At 34.0% G+C, this 18,342-nt stretch overlaps 2 protein-coding genes across 3 annotated transcripts; one reads left to right on the top strand and one right to left on the bottom strand.

Annotated features, from left to right (window-relative positions):
* Positions 1 to 694: 694 nt before the first annotated feature.
* LOC104098664 (uncharacterized) lies at positions 695 to 3,976 on the top strand. Its single transcript, XM_009605461.4, has 5 exons — positions 695 to 853; positions 2,296 to 2,473; positions 3,142 to 3,225; positions 3,312 to 3,515; positions 3,607 to 3,976. The coding sequence occupies exons 1-5, from the start codon at positions 809 to 811 to the stop codon at positions 3,699 to 3,701; spliced, it is 606 nt and encodes a 201-aa protein (XP_009603756.1). The 5' UTR covers positions 695 to 808; the 3' UTR covers positions 3,702 to 3,976.
* A 4,411-nt stretch (positions 3,977 to 8,387) lies between these two features.
* LOC104099014 (U-box domain-containing protein 34-like) lies at positions 8,388 to 14,447 on the bottom strand. Of its 2 annotated transcripts, none has more exons than XM_009605880.4 (9): positions 13,955 to 14,447; positions 12,275 to 12,396; positions 12,060 to 12,175; positions 11,323 to 11,444; positions 10,969 to 11,204; positions 10,735 to 10,836; positions 10,054 to 10,482; positions 8,951 to 9,697; positions 8,388 to 8,840 (listed from the first exon to the last, which is right to left on the bottom strand). In XM_009605880.4, the coding sequence occupies exons 1-9, from the start codon at positions 14,157 to 14,159 to the stop codon at positions 8,661 to 8,663; spliced, it is 2,259 nt and encodes a 752-aa protein (XP_009604175.1). In that variant the 5' UTR covers positions 14,160 to 14,447; the 3' UTR covers positions 8,388 to 8,660. The 2 variants fall into 2 exon arrangements, with proteins under 2 accessions (XP_009604175.1, XP_009604176.1); XM_009605881.3 differs by having other exon boundaries at positions 12,275 to 12,393; positions 13,955 to 14,090.
* Positions 14,448 to 18,342: the final 3,895 nt, after the last annotated feature.

Below are 18,342 nucleotides of genomic sequence, written 5' to 3'. Positions count from 1 at the left end.
GTGAATAGGGTCGCTGATACCCTAGCTAAAGAGGGGGCCAGGAAATAACTTTTGGACAATATTATTTTGGTAGTTCCTCTGGTGTTTACCAATGAATTACTATAGGCAGACATCCTAAGAACTATTTTTAAAAGAAACATCTCGGAACGTAATATTATAACTGTAGAAGTCTAGTTAACCAACAAAAAGAAAAGAAATTTTCTTTTATCACAGTAAACATCATTTCACAATAATTTTCGGGAGGGGGGGAGAGGGTAGAACCCCAACAACAACAACATACCCAATATTATCTCACATCGTGAGGTCTGGGGAGGGCAGTGTGTATGCAGACCTTACTCTTATCTTGTGAGGATAGAGAGGTTGTTTCCAATATACCCTCGGCTCAGGAAAGCATAAGCATCACATTAATGAAAATATAAATAAAAAGGTACAGTACCAAAAAGCCATATAAAACTGAATAAAAATAACACAACAATAATGTGATCAACAATGAAAGAAAATAACGGTTAATAAAAAAAAACCCTACTACCAACAGACATCAAGACTGTGTGCCAATACTACCCACAAGTATTGGAATCCCTAATTTGTCTAAAATATGCGGGGAACAAAGTTACAACAATTTATAGATTTACCCCACAAGTAAACAAGTGGTGCACTTCGCCTGAAAACTATGAGCCGCTCACGTGGAGCTATCTCATTACTTCGTTTTCTGGTCTTTTTCCGTTAGCCAAATAAAACCCACAAATATAAAACCAACAACTATCGCTAAATACCTGTAAATCCCCAAAGTTGAAATTTTCGTTCTTCCATGGCTTCTTTGCTGAGCCCACCACTCACTCTGCCTCAAAACAAGGTAAAATTCACAGTCTTTGCAATACCTATATGTTGATTTATCTTCTACTGTTGACATTTCAAACCCTATTTATTTATTTGTTAAATAAATAGTTCGTATATTGCAGATAGAAAGTTGATGCATACTAACAGCTAACTTAATTAGGATAAATTTTGTTAAGATGTTATTTAGTTACTTTTTGCCAGTTAGTTAGCTGTCACTGCTTAATGAAACTTAGTTCGAAGGAGTTAATCCAAAGTACTTGTCTTACCTACTCCTAATTGCCCCCTTTTTTGCAGCTATGTAGTTGCTTATCCTAAAAATTGAACGAACAATTTTAATTTTTTTTGGTAGTGCTTACTGGAACAAGTTTTGAGTAGTATGTCAAAGTCAACCTGCAATTAGTACAAAAATCAGCTAATAGCTCTTGTTAGTCATCCGTAGAGCATTACCCAAGGTTGTGGTCAAGTGGTCAATGAAGTAGAAGGAGAGCCACGAGGTCTCAGGTTCAAATCTCGCAAGACGCAAACAATATTAGGTGATTTCTTCCCATTTGCCTAAGCCCTGGTGCGCAAAACTACCAAGGCTTGTGGGAGATAGCAGATATCCCGTGGACTAGTGGAGGTGTCATTAAAAAAAACAGCTAGTTTTTTTGATTAAAAAATCAGCTAGTTAAGGACTTAACAAGGTTAAGCTATATTTTGGAGTAGATAGTATTTGGGTTTTACAAAATTGAAGCTTTTGAACTCTTTCTTCCTAGTATTACTTTGTCGGAAGCTACTGCAACACTCAAGGCCTCTGGAAATTTGATTATACGCTTATTGTGATGGTTTGTGTCAATAAGTGGCATTTAATATATTCTTGACTAGTTAAGTAGGCCTTGCTTAGGAAAGCTATATCTTTGTGAAGGAATTGCTGATTCTATGGTTTGGTCTAATATCTGAGACAATCTCCAGATTTGCTGGTTTTCCCCATTCTTATCAGTCGAGTCTCATTTGTCATTCACAATTGTAATTCAAGAGTAGGTAATTAGAGTTAACTGCTGATGAAAGAAAGAGAAACATAAAAGAAAACAAATTTTGAAGTATCATTTGTTAAGAAATTTAGATTAGAGAATCTCAAAGCTTATTTCTTTGTGCTTTATATGTGGCAAAAACTACTAGTTGTGACCTCCAAGGCAGTACTACTTTCTATGTAAAAGGAGATGTGAAAAGCATTGAATTCTATTCCATTGTGTTTACTTTAAATTATTTTTTTTCCAGTTTTTTTTGTTTGAAATAGTCATTTTATGATGCTTGTAATTATGCTATACGCCAACCACACTTGGTATTTTCCTACTAATGGATGGTTCAAGAATGAGTTAAAAGGTAGCTTCACCTCTACCACTATTGATGTATTTGTTCAGTATTTCTTTGACTTTGTTGGTTTACTTGATATGTCCTGACAAAACTCTCTATGTTCAGCTGAATCCCGAAGGTGTCCTATCTTTAGCTACCAGCGCAATACCAAGCATCTATTTTCAACCATTTTTAAAACGGCGAAGGAGCCACAGGCATTGTTTACTGATGAGAGCTAAAGCGTCGGTGGAAAGGGATATGCTTGCAAAAGATTCTGTAGGTGCCAATGCTATTGATGATAAGGGTGATCCTTCTTTGCCATCTTAAACAGCATGCAGTCAAAATTTTCATTGGATTTCTCTATATTCTTTTATATCATCCTTAAGAAATAGCTAATAGCTAAGGAATTCATGATATCGTTTGTGGTCCTTTGGTCATGCATGCAATTTACTACTGGTATCGGTACCCTGTGAAAAAAATAAGTGAATCTGTTCCCACTTTTGTAGTTTTAAATTTGATTAGACACAGAAATTAAATGATAATAGTTCCAAACTCTAGCTTTTTTTAATTCCTGTTAGTGCTCTCTGATTCTCTTTCCCTTTGATTTGGACGGGCATATAGACAGCTTTTGGTTATCGTCAAGCTCTAGCTTAATAAACATTAGGAGCTGTGATATTCTTGTTTGAAATTTTGATGGAATCTTGGAAATCTACGGTTATCGTAATCCATTAAGTTGTTCAGCTTAAGGGTACTTGAGGTGAAATGGTGAATACACATCTTTATTGTAAATTTATACCATCTTTCAAGGTATTGGTTGCATATGGGTCGATGGAGTTTACACCAGAAATTCCGACTTTATAGAAATTATTTGATAACAGAATATACAATCAGAAGATTGTCAAGGCCCAACTGATCTTCTAGTATAATGATCGAAATATATCTGATTGTAAGTAATGGTTTTGATTAGTGCAGATTTTGGAGTTGTTAGCATGCACCATGTCGGAATCCTATGTGAAAACCTTGAGAGGTCGTTGGACTTTTACCAGAATATTCTTGGTAATCACACTTTACTTTCTAAGTGGATGACTAAACTCCTGTTAAAATACATAATTTCGCGGTTCTGAAAGCTCATGAATGATCAGGACTAGAAATAAATGAGGCAAGACCACATGACAAGCTTCCCTACAGAGGTGCTTGGTTGTGGGTGGGCTCCGAGATGATACATCTAATGGAGCTTCCAAATCCAGATCCCTTAACTGGTCGGCCTGAACATGGCGGCCGAGATCGTCATACTTGCATAGCAATTCGCGATGTGTCTAAGTTGAAAGCTATTCTTGATAAAGCTGGTAATTCATTTACCTTCTTGCTGTTTCACCTCAGAGTTTTGAATGATAAAGAATTCTGGACATTTATTCCGCTCTTTGTTTTCCATTTCAGGTATTCCCTACACCCTTAGTCGCTCTGGGAGGCCAGCCATTTTCACTCGAGACCCAGATGCTAATGCACTAGAATTTACTCAAGTTGATGCTTGACATAATTTGGACTGCTTGCTCTCTAATCTGTGATCTTTATATTGTTAAAATATACAGCTGCTGTGCATATATGTATAGGGATATTCAACGAATTCAGTCAATAACTGTTTGAAGCATTGCAGCTATCCACATCGTTTAAAGTTAGATATAGTGGTTATGGCTTGTCAACCAAAAAAAAAAAAGGAAAAAGAAAAAAGGTCATGTGCTGTGTATATGATTTAAATATATGCTGCTCCTAGTTGAATATATGTGACAGCTAATACAATTTTCACGAATACTTGTAAGTTATTTTGTAAGATTTACCCCCATTCCAAATTATTCCATCTGCAGGATTGTAGGCTCCAAGTCCTGAACAATTTTTTTTGGATAAATTTTGAACAATTATTTTTTGTATAGGTAATAGCTTCCCATGTTTTATTTTCAAATTCCATGACACTATTTTTCAAGAAGAGTTTAGCTTCCTTTATACTGACTTTTACATTGTCATGTAGGGGTGGCAAGTAAGCCGGGCCCGGTCCTAAGTGGGCTTCGCGGGCCCGGTCCTAAGTGGGCCGGTCCTATGCGGTCCCGGGCTTTGCGGGCTTATTGCTGGAACCGGCTCGGGACCGGGACCACAAACTAACAGTCTCGGGTTAAGTGGGCCGGTCCCGGGCCCAAACGGGCCTAAATGGGCCCAACAGAAACTTTGTATTTTTAATTTTTTTTTTTTTATAGAAGTTAGATAAAAAAATAGTAATAAAGATATATAAGCTATATTCGATTTATATACTATATATACATCTTAAAATATATATATATATACTATATTATATATACATAGTATACATCTTAATAAGATATATATACATCTTAAGATATATAAGCTATATATATATATATATATATATATAGTAAGATGTATATATAGTATATCTTAAGATGTATACTATCGAATATGACTTATAAACTATGTATATATATTATAGTATATTATAGTGTATATATACATTTTAAGATATATATATATATATATAGTTATATACACACTATACTATATATACATAGTATATTCGATATACTATACTATATATACATATATATATATATATATATAAGCTTATATATATATATATACTATACTATACTATACATCTTAAGATATATAAGCTATATTCGATTTATATACTATATATACATCTTAAGATATAATATATATATATATCTTAAGATGTATATATAGTATAGTATAGTATATACATCTTAAGATATATATATACATCTTAAGATATATACATCTTAAGATATATATACATCTTAAGATACATCTTAAGATATATATATATATATACATTTATATACTTATACATCTTAAGATATATAAGCTATATTCGATTTATATACTATATATACATCTTAAGATATATATATATACACACACACACTATACTATATATACATAGTATATAAATCATATTCGATAGTATACATCTTAAGATATATATATATATATATATACACACACTATACTATATATACATCTTATATATACACACACTATACTATATATACATAATATATAAGTCATATTTGATAGAATACATCTTAAGATATATATAATATATATAGTAAGATGTATATATATTATAGTATAGTATAGTATAGTATATACTATATATACAACTTAAGATATATAAGCTATATTCGATATATTCGATATATATATATATATATATATATATATATATATATAGTATATACTATATATACAACTTAAGATATATAAGCTATATTCGATATATTCGATATATATATATATATATATATATATATATATATATATATATATATATATATATAAGCTATATGTATACTATACTATACTATAATATATATATATACATCTTACTATATATAAACTATATTCGATTTATATACTATATATACATCTTAAGATATACTATATATACATGAGGACCTCCTAATTTCATAGTAGGATTTAACAATGCAGCAATACCATAAATAGGGGGAATAGGGAAAAAATATTTTTTAAACTTTTTTCTCATGGAATCAATAGCAAGTTGATAAATTTCCCCACCATCTGAAAAATGATCAAACAAATTTGCAAGTTCTGCAATATAAATTAAACAGTTAGAAATAGTAGGATAATATTGCCCAGAAAATTCATTTGTAGCAATATGGAATTTTTCTAAAAAATCTACAAGCATTTTAACATTAGCCCAATCCGCATTTGTAAGGTGCTCATCATCATCACTTACATGAGCATTAAACGTTGAGTTTATGGGGTTTCTATATTCATATGCAATAACTAAACTTTCATACATGTAATTCCATCTAGTTGGACAAGGTTTAGGAACCTTTCTTTCTCTTAGGCCAAATTCATCGCATCTTTTAAAATATTCTCTAAGTCTACTTCTACGATTTGAATAAAAAAGCCAATTAAGAGCCATTTTAACCTTTTCAATTTCAACATTTAAAATTCGCATACCATCACCCACAATTAAATGGTAAATATGACAAATACATCTAACATGAAAAATATTACTAAATACAGGACTTAGTATCGTGGTAAGCAAGGCTACAGCATTTGTGTTACTAGTAGCATTATCCATTGAAACTGACATTATTTTATCACTAATGCAAAAATATCTACAAATATCCGCAATCGTGCTAGAAATAAACTGCCCTGTGTGACGTGAATTAATTATTCTATAAGCAATAATGCGCCTTTGCATTATCCAATGCTCATCAATCCAATGACTGGTAACAGTAAGGTAATCACAGTCATTACCACATCTACCAATATCAGTTGTAATAGCAAGATGACAATTTATATGAGTAAATAAATAGCGCAAATATTGTTCATATTCATGCTTATATTTATAAATATCACTCTTTACGGTTGTGCGAGGAAAACCTTTATAAGTAGGATTATAAATTTTTCTAATATAATGCACAAAGTGGGGGTTAGAAGGAAAACTATAGGGTAAGCACATAACAGTGACCATTTTTGCCAATTCTTCCCGATCTTTTTTTGGATCATAATATAAAATACCACCGGTAACAGTGTTAATTCCCGGTTGAAATTGATTTGACCCGGTACTAAGGTCAGCCTGACTAGGTGCACTTGTCCCCTCAGCCAAAGCTTTCATACGAAAATATCTAGCTTTATCTTGAGGGTGTAGCAATATGTGTCTAGTCAAACTTCCCGTCCTCCCCCCGACCCCCCCCCCCCCCGACTTCCAACATATTGAAAAACTAACTCTTTGCCACAAGTTTTACACTTAGCCCTATTTTTTTCTCTTAGTTGAGTAAAAAATTACCAAACAAGAGATGTTTCTACCCGTTTAGGAGGTTGTCTAGAAAAAGTAGGGGCACTAATATGAGGGTCAGATGGGGGATCATCTAGATTATTATTAGTTGGGTTAACTTCAGGAACAGGACTAGTGGGTGTATCATCATCCGGTTGCGTTTCATCAAAATCTATTTCTTCATCATCATTTTCATCAATAGTTGGATTACCATAAAGAGCATTCATATATTCATGGTTTAATTGTTCACCGGGTGCAATATTATGGAAAAATTGACTCTCGGTAAATTGTAATAAACTATTATCGCTATCAAGAATAGGAGGTGTAGGACGGGTAACATGTTTGGGTCGGGGAGCCGGGGGAAGTGGAGGAGGAACATATTGGCCACTAGATTCACCACTCTTCGATTTTCCCTTACTTTTACTAAACATATTTTTTAAGGAATAAGCCATCTTAATTAATCAAGCAAAGTAAACAAAACAAACAAAATTATAATATTAAAACTTAAGAGTTGGAACGAGTTTACCGAATTGACGAACAACTTGTTGGAAATTGATTATCGTTGAAGACTTCAATTCACCAACTTCACAATTGTTTCACAAATTATAACAATAAAGTAAGCAATAGTAGAAGTCAATTAGAGAGAGATTGTGATAGATTGATGATTTTGTAAGAAAAAATGAAATAATGATGGGGTATTTATAGTTGAAAATAGGGAAAAAGTGTAATTATAAAAAGTTTGGGATTAAAACAAAGTTGAGGGGTTAAATGGCTATTTCATAAATAGCCAACAGCTATTTTTGACAGCCCAACGGCTATTTTTGACAGTCCAACGTTTTTTTTTTTTTTTTTTAAAAAAAAAAAATTTAAAAAAAAATAGCTGTTGGGCCCGCTAGGCCCGCTAAGGGACCGGGTCGGTCCCGGTCCGGTCCCGGGCCCTGGCGGGCCAAACGGTCCCGGGCCTGACGGGCCCAATCATAGGACCGGCCCACGAGACCGGACCATTCCCGCTAAAACCGGACCAAACGGTCCTGACCCGTTTAGCCGTTTGGCCCGTTTGGCCCGCGGTCCTGGGCCTGGACCGGCCTACTTGCCAGCCTTATTGTCATGTGAGCTAAAAGATAAACTAATGTAGTTGTCCATAAAAAGTGAGATTAACCACTTTGAAATAAGAGTTTATCTACAAAAGTCAAGATATACGGATAGTATAAAACTTTACACTGTCACAATATGTAAGTTAAATTCTTTCAAGAATGGGTTGTCCTATATGTAGCTGCTCTAAGTCTGATGGTATTATGGATTAATACCATCAGATTTTCTTACTAAAAAGCATACAGTTCAGACTCCATTAGCAGACTTGTGCAATTGAACGAAAAGATGCATGCAATTTGTTTCTTCATTCCCGGAATAATGAAACACAATTGTCTACATTCTTCTGTGTTCTCGACTATCAAATGCAATATAAATGCTTATAAGACTACAATTGTAACTTTCAATGCACTTGAGTAATGCCAATGAACAACAGTGACATCTATATTTTGTTCTCGAGACACCTCTCCAACAGAATATAAAATATGTCCTAGTTCTTTTCCTTTCACTCCTTTCCCTTTATTGTTCTCCAGAACTTATATTGGCTTGACATATACACACATTAAGAATGTGACCTCCAATCTTGTATGGCAAGGCGTAATGTGTGGTTTGGGGTAAGCATCTTGTGCTGCAGTCTCTGTTTCGTCACAGGTGACACGTTATGTCTGTCGATCCATGCCTTTATTGCTCTATGCTCATATGTAAAGCCATCTGCTGCTATATGTGGGTTTTGCATTACTTCCTGCAAAAGATGTCGCGTGATAATAGAGCAGGCAGCAGAATGAGATGCATGTTAGTAGAAAAAAGGACATTACAAATTATCAGGTTATCTCATGGAATTTGTATCCTCACCTGAAGGATTGGACAGAAGTACTGGCTAGGTGCCTGGATAAGGTTTTTCTCTACCTTGACATGCATTTCCGCAAATTCGAAAAGCTTTTTCAGAAGTGGAAGAACTTCAGTCTCAAGATCTGGTCTATCTCTACATCTAAGCTTACAGCATTGTAGTGCCATTTTAGCTAGCTCCTCTGCTTCAATCAAAGGCCAGTCTACAACTGACTTATCAAGTACATTCACGAGCGAATTACTATCTATAGCTTTTTCAATTTTCATGATAAGGCCATTAGGATGACAAGCAGCCAATAGTTGAAGTGCTATTATTCCAAAAGCATAGAGATCAGACTTAGGTCTCAGGGTGCCAGTTCTTTGATACTCCGGATCCATGTAAGCAAGAGTGCCAGCAATAATGGAGTCCCTATACTCGGTAATACTTTCCGGAACAATATCTGACATTATTTTTGCTAAACCCACATCTCCAATTTTACTCACATAATTTTTGTCCAACAGTATGTTTCCTGGTTTTAGATCTCGATGAACAATGGGCTCAGGCTTTGAGTTGTGCAAGAATGCAAGACCGTATGCCACTTCAAAAAGTATCCGGAATCGAACAAACCAGGGAAGAGGTCTGTTTTTTCCTTGGAAAATGTAATCTTCCAGGCTTCCATTTTCCATATACTCATAAACAAGACAGCCATTTTCTGGAGAGGCTCCAAGCAGTAAAACAATATTTGGGTGATGCAACTGGCTAAGAACCTCAACCTACATAATAATTTTATACGAAATTAATCTAAAGCTGGAAGTTTTGACAGAATGACATTGCCACAGTTTTCCTGAAGCGAAAAACTTAATGGCATGACATAGGCATCTAATGAGGTAGTACTAAACAAGCAACATTGATATACAAATCACAAGGTAAATGATTGTAGCTCTTTCCAAAAAAAAAAAAAAGAGAGAAGGATGAAAGGAATCTAGTAATGATATGAGGTCAGAAGTATTAATTTGTGTAGAGAAGTGTCTTCATTAAAAAATGCAAGTGTGCTTTGAACGGCAAGCAGTCACGGTGAAGAATCGAGATATTTTGAGTGAGAAAGAAATCAATAGAGATTAAGGAGAACCTCTCTTAGAAATTCCTCTTTCTTTTGTGATGCATCAGGATGAAGAATTTTGATGGCAACAGGGGTATGATCAAGGTTGCCTTTGTAAACTTTCCCATAGCCTCCTTCGCCAATCATCTTAGACTCAGAAAAGAAATCAGTAGCCACCTCAATCTCTTCTCTAGTTAGCCTCCTATACCTTCCATCACATGACATCAGTGCATTGACGACCTTTTGTTTTTCTAAAGACTGTTGGAGAGCCTTCAACTCTGCTATCTGCCTCTCACAAGCCTCTTTGGCGAGCAACTTTCTTGCTATCCTGACCTCCTTTTCAGTTTCCACATGCTTCTTCTTTGCTTCAGCAGCTGTTTTCCTTAGGCTTTCTTCTCTTTTCTGGGCTGCATTCACTCTTCTTGCTTCTTCAAGGCATTCAGAAGAAAGTAGTTGGACCTGAAAGATAGTCATAGGGTTACGTTCAGATAAGGTTGATAGTAACCGTGGACAAGAATATGGTCGGGCAATAGGTGTCTTGTCCTAGTGGTAGAGTTACTGTATACCTCATAAGTCACCACAAATGGAACTTAAATTGGGATAAAGGAGAAATTGGTTCTGACAAAGAGCATAATTTGATCATTTTCCAGTATGAAAGAGGAGCAATCAAGTACCTGATTTCGAGGTAAAATAAATAGATAAGGATTTTACCTTGTTTTGAGCATGGATCAGATGTTCACACGTTTGGTTGTACATTGCAATGGTATTTTGTAATTCTAAGCGCATTCGTTCCATTTCAGCCTGAATGTCTGACTGCTCAATGACATAAAAAAATACCTCAACATACTTATTCTTGATAACTGTTACACGTAATATTATACTCTAATAAGACATTGTAATAAATAGTGCAATATTCAAGAGAAAGCTTGATAAAAACGAATTGACCTGCTCTGAACAAGTGGAAGAATGACCACCCTTGACTACCTCCGGACCTGCTGTAAATTCTTCTACATTTTGTTTATATCTTTGCTGAGACCTGAAATGAATATTAGAGTTCCCATGTGCAAATGCTGGAGAATTCAGGTGGGTAAAGTCTGGAAGTGATGATGCTCTTCTATTAAATTCCATGGCGGCATAAGACACATTGGATTCTTGTTGATTGATAGTATGAACTTCTGTCTCTGTTTCAGAATAGAAAGTACTTGTTGGAAGTTAAAACTACCATTCTCGGAAGGCAAAAGAGAGATGACAAATGAAATCAAGGTAATAACAAAGAGCGGAATTTTTTTTTTCATGTACCAGTAGGTAACAGGGGACTAAAGGAGTTTTTCACAAGCCCATTTGACGACACCACATAAACATCACAAGACTCAGGAGCATGCTTCAGGATAACAGATGGTACGCCTGAATCCTTCTGCCTCCTAGTTAAAATTGATTAAATATTTTTAGCACCAGTAGCAATTAAAAATCAAGCATCACGATATTATCATCTAAAAGCTCAAGTTGCAGCCCGAAGATAAAAATCGTCAGATAAACATAATATTTCGGCAGAGAACATGACTCCCACTATGGAGATTAGGAAAATCAATTAGATTAACCATGATCGATAACAGTTTGGGTAACTCTTGATGCAACGTAATCTTCAGAAAGACAGGCCTCATATTACCAGTCAAAATCTTTGTACTAAAACATGTCATAACTTGGACAATTAAACTGTTGAATAGTATGAACACCTGATCAAAGTTTAAATTGTTACAGAAGTGACACTTCTATTTACTTAGATTAGGTTTCAACATGCCCCTCAAGTGCAGACTATTTTCCATAGGCCAAGCATTTGAAAATTCTTCAAATGAAATTCGAACAAATGATCTTTTCGGTTGCCATACCATGGAAAAGAATATGAGCCTTCAATAGACACCTTAATGTGATAAGTGATATAGCTAGGCCCATTATCATATTGAGCAGCGTTATGCAACCGATATGAGACATTAGATATCTCTAACAAATATCCAAGACATCTTGATCGTATGCCATACCTGGAAAAGTAACTGGGAGAGGAAGAGCCCAACACTAGAGCATTAATCCCAGCCTGTGTTACATATTGTAGAAGCAGTGTTGCAGGATTATCCCCTTCCAGCACCACAGTTTCAACCTACAGGAAGTTCAGACATTAGAACATATGACAATGATTCTAACTTAAGAAACATTTAACCAACCAAAGAAGAAGAAGAAAAAGGAAGAGAAAGCCTACACTTTTTCTTTTGCATAAATTCTTAAATGGGATAAATATCTCTTTACATTTTGCCATCATATCCTCAATATACATTTCCACCACATTGTCATCAAGTACGTTAACTGGAATACTCTCTCCTGCTATAAAGTTCACCAGTCAAAGATATTACAAAATCCAAAAGACTAAAATGATCTTGCGGACAGATCAGCTATGATATCAGTATAGTCTTTTAAATATATCAAATAACCGTAGATCAAGATCGAACCAAGTAATCTTTAGAATGGAGTGTGGAAACTGAGAGAGATTCATTCTCAAGCAGTTCATACCAAAAATTTAATGAATCTGATCCAATCAGCCAGCTCACTTCATGAAAAGGCAAGATTAAAAGGTAAATATTTTTGAATTTCTCTTCATGACAGACAACAATTGCCACACAGTTTTTTTAAACAAAATTTACAGCCATTTCTGTAATTGCATTTTTTAGCCGAGGGTCTATCGGAAACAGTCTCTCTGCCCTTCCATGGAAGGAGTAAAGCTGCGTACATCCCACCCTCCCCATATCCCACTTGTGGGAATACACTGGGATGTTGTGGTTGTTGTTATTCTGTAATTGCAAGATACAATGGACAGAAAGGAAAATAGTTAGCAAAGTATATTGTAAAGTTCTATATTGGAAATGTATGAGAATAGTAGCTATATATGTGTAGTGATATTCTTAATGCTATGAGGCCTTTTGAAGAACCTTGCTGGTTTGATCCATAGGGAGATAGTATCATTACATGTTATGAGTAACATTTAGGTCGGTTTAACCCTACAAGTGATATCAAAGCCGAAGGCTTAACAAGACGAGTATGAAAATGACAATGAGTAGCTCTCACATTGCAGCTGATGAAGAGCTAAAAAGCAAGCCCATCGGAGTGATGGCGCAAAATGGATATCTTGCCTTGGCGGTGTGGCCCATAGTTTGGAGATGCACACACAGGAGAAGATTGTGGGCATTTAGGGGCCATAAAATACTCGGATGGAGCGGGTGGCACATAGCTAATTTCTAGGTAATCTCATGAGTCTAGGTGATTGGCCATGTGGTACTTAGTTTGTTGGATGTGCGAACAAAATACCTCATTGGAAGTTGATGAGAAATAGAAGCTACATATACATGTAATTATACTTCTAATAGTATGAGTACTTTAGGTAAAAACAGCAAGGGCTTTAGCCCTAAGGAGACAGTATCATACCATGCATGTTAAGAGTCACTTTTGAGCTGGCTTAACTAGACAAATTAGATATGTTATCCTTGATCACGGAACTTTACCTCTCTAAATAGCAAAGAAATTGAAAAAATACAACATCAACAACAACAAGCCCAGAAGAATTGAAAACGAAAAAATAGTAAAATACAACTTAAATAATAAGATCATATCTTTTATGCAGAGACTTGATAGCACAAAATAAATTTCTTCGCCTCGATATCATTGAACTATACATTTACACCCTCATAATGTTGAAAACAACCCAAACTGAAATGAAAGTGATCATTGCATCCTTAGCAAGACTTTTTTGTGCAACTAAGAGATAGTACAAGATATTTAAGGTAACTTAAAAAGATGTAAGAAAAACAAATTCTCAATTAGAAAGTGCATATATAGTCAATTAATCATATATTCATATGCATACAGACGTATATGAAGGAAAATTTACAGGGAGTTGTAATAGCGGTGATGGTAGGCATGACATGAATGAGGAAAAAGCGATGAGCTTTAGGCAACAACTTCTCTACTGCCCACCGGACAGCTCGTTGACTGCCTTTCCCTTCGGCGCTCTTAACTGCCACCGCAACGTTGACCATCGCCGCCGCAGTTGACGGTGGAGCACCGTTACCATCTCCGTCGACTTTCACTTTCATTGTTGAAACCGATAACAAATACACTTTAGAAAGTGATCAGCATACTGTAACCACAGGCTTATTAGTTAAATCTTCTAATTGAGCAATAGATCATTTGACTTGTATTTTGGGGAAGCCCCTCCCCCCTTCCACCTTTTAATTTTTTTATTTAAAGAAAATTAAATATAGCTAAGTCAAATTTTCATCTTTGTACAATATGCCTGCACTTTAAAATATATGGTAAACTAGTTAAACATTCTTATACTATTACTCAATTCTAGATATCCTAGACCTACTTTTTATTGGAATTTTGCCTCGTTATGTCTTCTATTGTTCCATGCTTAAAATATACAATAATCTTTTGCAAAAACTTAACTATAACGTATAAATAAGTTGGTCTACAACTAAATAACTTATTATGAATCAACAGGAGTTATTTAATTATACCATTCTAATTTCACTATTCTTTGACATTTCATAACTTCTTTCAACAAAATAATTTCTTAAACATGAAGCTTCTAATTTTGTATAGTTTTTAAATCTTTTCAGCAAATATCTATAGAGAATTTTCACAGATTTATAAAGATGAAGACTGACAGAGTGAAAATATTCTTACATTGTGAAGGCAAAACATTCATCCCACAATCTTTGTGCTTATGAAATTCTAAATCCAAACAACTTTACCAATAGCCTATCAAGTGCTTCCATACTATACCGTCAATACCATCTATTCTTAGTCAGCTTATAGTAATTAAATAATTAGAAGAATTAACCTACATAACTGTTCACCTAATTACTTAAACTAAAAAAAGCCAGCGAATGTATAATATATGCATAATTTCTATAATATATGTATAACCATATATAATTAGTGCATAATCTATGTATATTGACTAGAAAAAGTGAATAGTGAATACAACACGCTATTACAACATATCAAGAACATAAAATTCATGTGTTTGCTGATTAACTGATACTATACTTGTAATCAAAGATAGAACGGGTTCAGCAGGTTCAGCCAAATTTATTTCACTGCTAGAATCACTTGAACATATTTAAAAACATATAAATCTATAATAAATCACATATTTATTCTGAAACAGTTGAGTCTACATTCTAAATTCACTTCTATTTCTGGTGTAGCATTAGAAGGCTCATTAGCTTGAGAAAACAAACAAAGATAGAAGGCACATCTATATAAGAAAGGGGACAAATATGTGGGCTAGTTGTTGGTGTGTGACAGATAGAGAGAAAGCACACATAGCTTCTAAGCATGGGCAATTATCCATGCAAGAATCATGTGTGCTCACTCTCTTCTGTCACTCATCCATTCTTACTTAGAATTACAAATTAAGCCTGCAGTTGATGTATCTAAAGTAGTAGCGGTGCCAGAATTTTTAGTAAGATAATTTAAAATACAAGAAATAAATACGAAAAACTAAGGGAGATTCAACTTCTATTATACATACATAAAAATAATTATGATCTTATATATACACCGTTAGTTTCCGTTGAAGCACCCTTGCACCCCTTTGGCTCCGCCCCTGACCCAAGGGGTTTGTTCTCTCTTCAACCCATTAGGGTTACAAGGGAGAGGACAATAACAGGAACCTTAAAAGTTCCTTGTCTCTTCTTTGAGAAAGAGATGTCTTCCAAACTTGCAGTTTTATAGATGGCTAAAAGTGAATGCTTACTCTTTTTTTCTTTTTCTTTCTCTATTTTGGAAATATTATATATACTCCTCACTGCTAGGTAATAAACGAGTCACATGAAATAAAGGACATTTAAGGAATATGAATAATTAAACTGATTATGAGAAAAAGTAGAAGGGTTTTATAGAGCTAAAAGGAGTGTGTACGCGAGATGGAGAGAGATAGATTCATATATCCAATTTTAACTAGCCAGAATTAAAGTAATAATTTCAATTAGTTTGGAATTGAGGATAGCGCTTAAGGTTGCACGCTTAATAAACAATGATATTTTCTACTATGTCCGCTTAGCTTATACTTCGTTGGGTCCGCTTTAATTAATTAACTTTTTTTTTCCTAAGTTGTTCTCCGAATAACAACAACAACAATAACATTAACCTCCAACGAACAAACTAAGATTAATATGGACAAGAGTGGGTTGCTCTAGTGGTGAGCATCATCCACTTCCAACCAAAATGTTGTGAGTTCGAGTCACTCCAAGAGCAAAGTGGGGAGTTCTTTGAGGGAGGAAGCCGAGGGTCTATTAGAAACAGCCTCTCTACCCCAGGGTAGGGGTAAGGTCTGCGTAAACACTACCCTTCTCAGACCCCACTAGTGGAATTATACTTGGTTGTTGTTGTTGTTGTTGTTGTAAACTAAGATTAATATGGTCAATTTTTTTATTAATTAATTCTAAAAGATGAATTTCTTAATGTGTGTAAAAACAGTCAAAAAAATCAATTAAAGTGGACCGGAGTGAATATAAATAATTTCCACTAGAGCAAATAAGAAAGTATAACTAAAAGTAAATTCTTCTCGACTTATACTGAAGACAACCAATAGAAGTTGGACATACTTTCAACTTTTTATTTGCCAATAATTAACACAAAGATGTTCACAAACAAGGAAGCATATATGCTTTATATTAAACAAACACTAATTTACTCAAAACTATCAAAATTGAACACATATACATATTATATAAAAAATCAACTCAAGAACATTATTACAATGATCTCACGCCTTTACAACTTTTCCTGTTATAGCACTGTATATCACAGTGTGTTGTTTGATTTCATTCTTGGGAATTATGCAATGGAGCCATAAATTAGGTAAATTAAAAGGACAAAAGCATATAATTAAGCATGCAAGCATATCCCATCATTTCATAAAATATAATTCGTACCTTAATAAATAGATTAATTGTTGTAAAGCACTAGGTCTGGTTTCTAAATGTGGTCCAGTTCGTTCCCCTTCAACTAATTCTGTACTTGTTTGTTTCACTTTTGTTCTTTGGGTTGTATCATGGGACAAGTACCCTAGTTGCTAGGTATATAGGGTGCAAGTCAAAGGTTGCCTAGGTCCTATTAGTTTGACTTGAAAACAAACCTGAAATTAATTAGAAAAAGGTTAATGAAAATCTCGTTCTTATCAAAAGAAGATTATATAGTTTTTCAAGCCACCGTAGATAAATTATATACTGATTATACATGAACATATTAGATATAAATTATATTTAACGTATTACACATCCTTCGAATATTTTAAGTAACTAATATCTATGAACGTGTGTTGCACGTTAATAATGGCACGTGATGATTTAAATATTTATTTATATGAAGAAACAATAAAATTTAATTAATGAGAGAAATTTTATGTTTAATAATACAACAATCATCTAAATGTCGAAAAATATTATTACATTAGCATAATATATAAATTTAAAAAAAAAGAACATCATCAAAACTTACACAAATGATCAATTTTGTCATATTAGTTAGATAATTATGTATTATAGTTTAAAAGTATTTAATGTGATGATATCTTAACGAACACTTCTTTATGGATATTTTTTTTGTGTATGTTTCCTCCTAATGCTTTAGTTGCTCTGCCTTAATCAGAACTTTTGTTGTTAATCTTGATATCCCTCTTGAAAGTGCAAGATACAATTGTTCGTGCAAGAAAATATATTGCGATAAATATAGTCCAATATTTAGGATATTTTTCATTGTGCTTTATTTATTATCTTTGCAAAACATAAACATACTAAAAATTATTTTTACACAAATAAAAAAGGATATTCCTTAGTTTCAGACGAAAGTTGAATTTAGGGACAAGAATATACTTAGAAGCACATTGACCGGTATCATAATTTTTGCATATATGACGTTATTGTCAAAACTTCTATATACCATTTGTGTACTATTACATAAGCTATTCGACGTATCTAAGTTTTCAGTAGCATGATGAGCATATTTTTCTTCTAAATTAACCTATATACACTAGAAGATCTATTTTAACTTAGTCTATTATATATACGGTGACACTAACATATACAAGAAATAATAAATTTGACAATAAATATTTATGGTAGAAGGCTATTTAGTATTAAAGTATTTAAGTACTCTTCTTGCTAGTAATTATTGGTATCGTTTTCTGCTGAGTCAAAAGCTGAAAAATATTTTATTTTTACTATACAATTTTGCAATCAACCTTTTATTTAGTTGATCAATATA

The sequence above is a fragment of the Nicotiana tomentosiformis genome, chromosome 7, assembly GCF_000390325.3.
Source record: "Nicotiana tomentosiformis chromosome 7, ASM39032v3, whole genome shotgun sequence".
NCBI classification, from domain to species: Eukaryota; Viridiplantae; Streptophyta; class Magnoliopsida; order Solanales; family Solanaceae; genus Nicotiana; species Nicotiana tomentosiformis.
The sequence above is the reverse complement of the archived record's forward strand: the minus strand, read 5'-3'. Positions and strand labels throughout refer to the sequence as shown.

Bases quoted from the DNA above. Each gene is read 5' to 3' on its own strand.
- LOC104098664 (XM_009605461.4), top strand. From the start codon at position 809: ATGGCTTCTTTGCTGAGCCCACCACTCACTCTGCCTCAAAACAAG. The intron at 854-2,295 runs GTAAAATTCACA...CTCTATGTTCAG, and splicing joins TCACTCTGCCTCAAAACAAG to CTGAATCCCGAAGGTGTCCT. The intron at 2,474-3,141 runs GTGATCCTTCTT...TGATTAGTGCAG, and splicing joins CAATGCTATTGATGATAAGG to ATTTTGGAGTTGTTAGCATG.
- LOC104099014 (XM_009605880.4), bottom strand. From the start codon at position 14,159: ATGAAAGTGAAAGTCGACGGAGATGGTAACGGTGCTCCACCGTCAACT. The intron at 11,205-11,322 runs GTACATGAAAAA...ATTCTGAAACAG, and splicing joins TAGTCCCCTGTTACCTACTG to AGACAGAAGTTCATACTATC. The intron at 8,841-8,950 runs GTGAGGATACAA...CATCTTTTGCAG, and splicing joins ACTTCTGTCCAATCCTTCAG to GAAGTAATGCAAAACCCACA.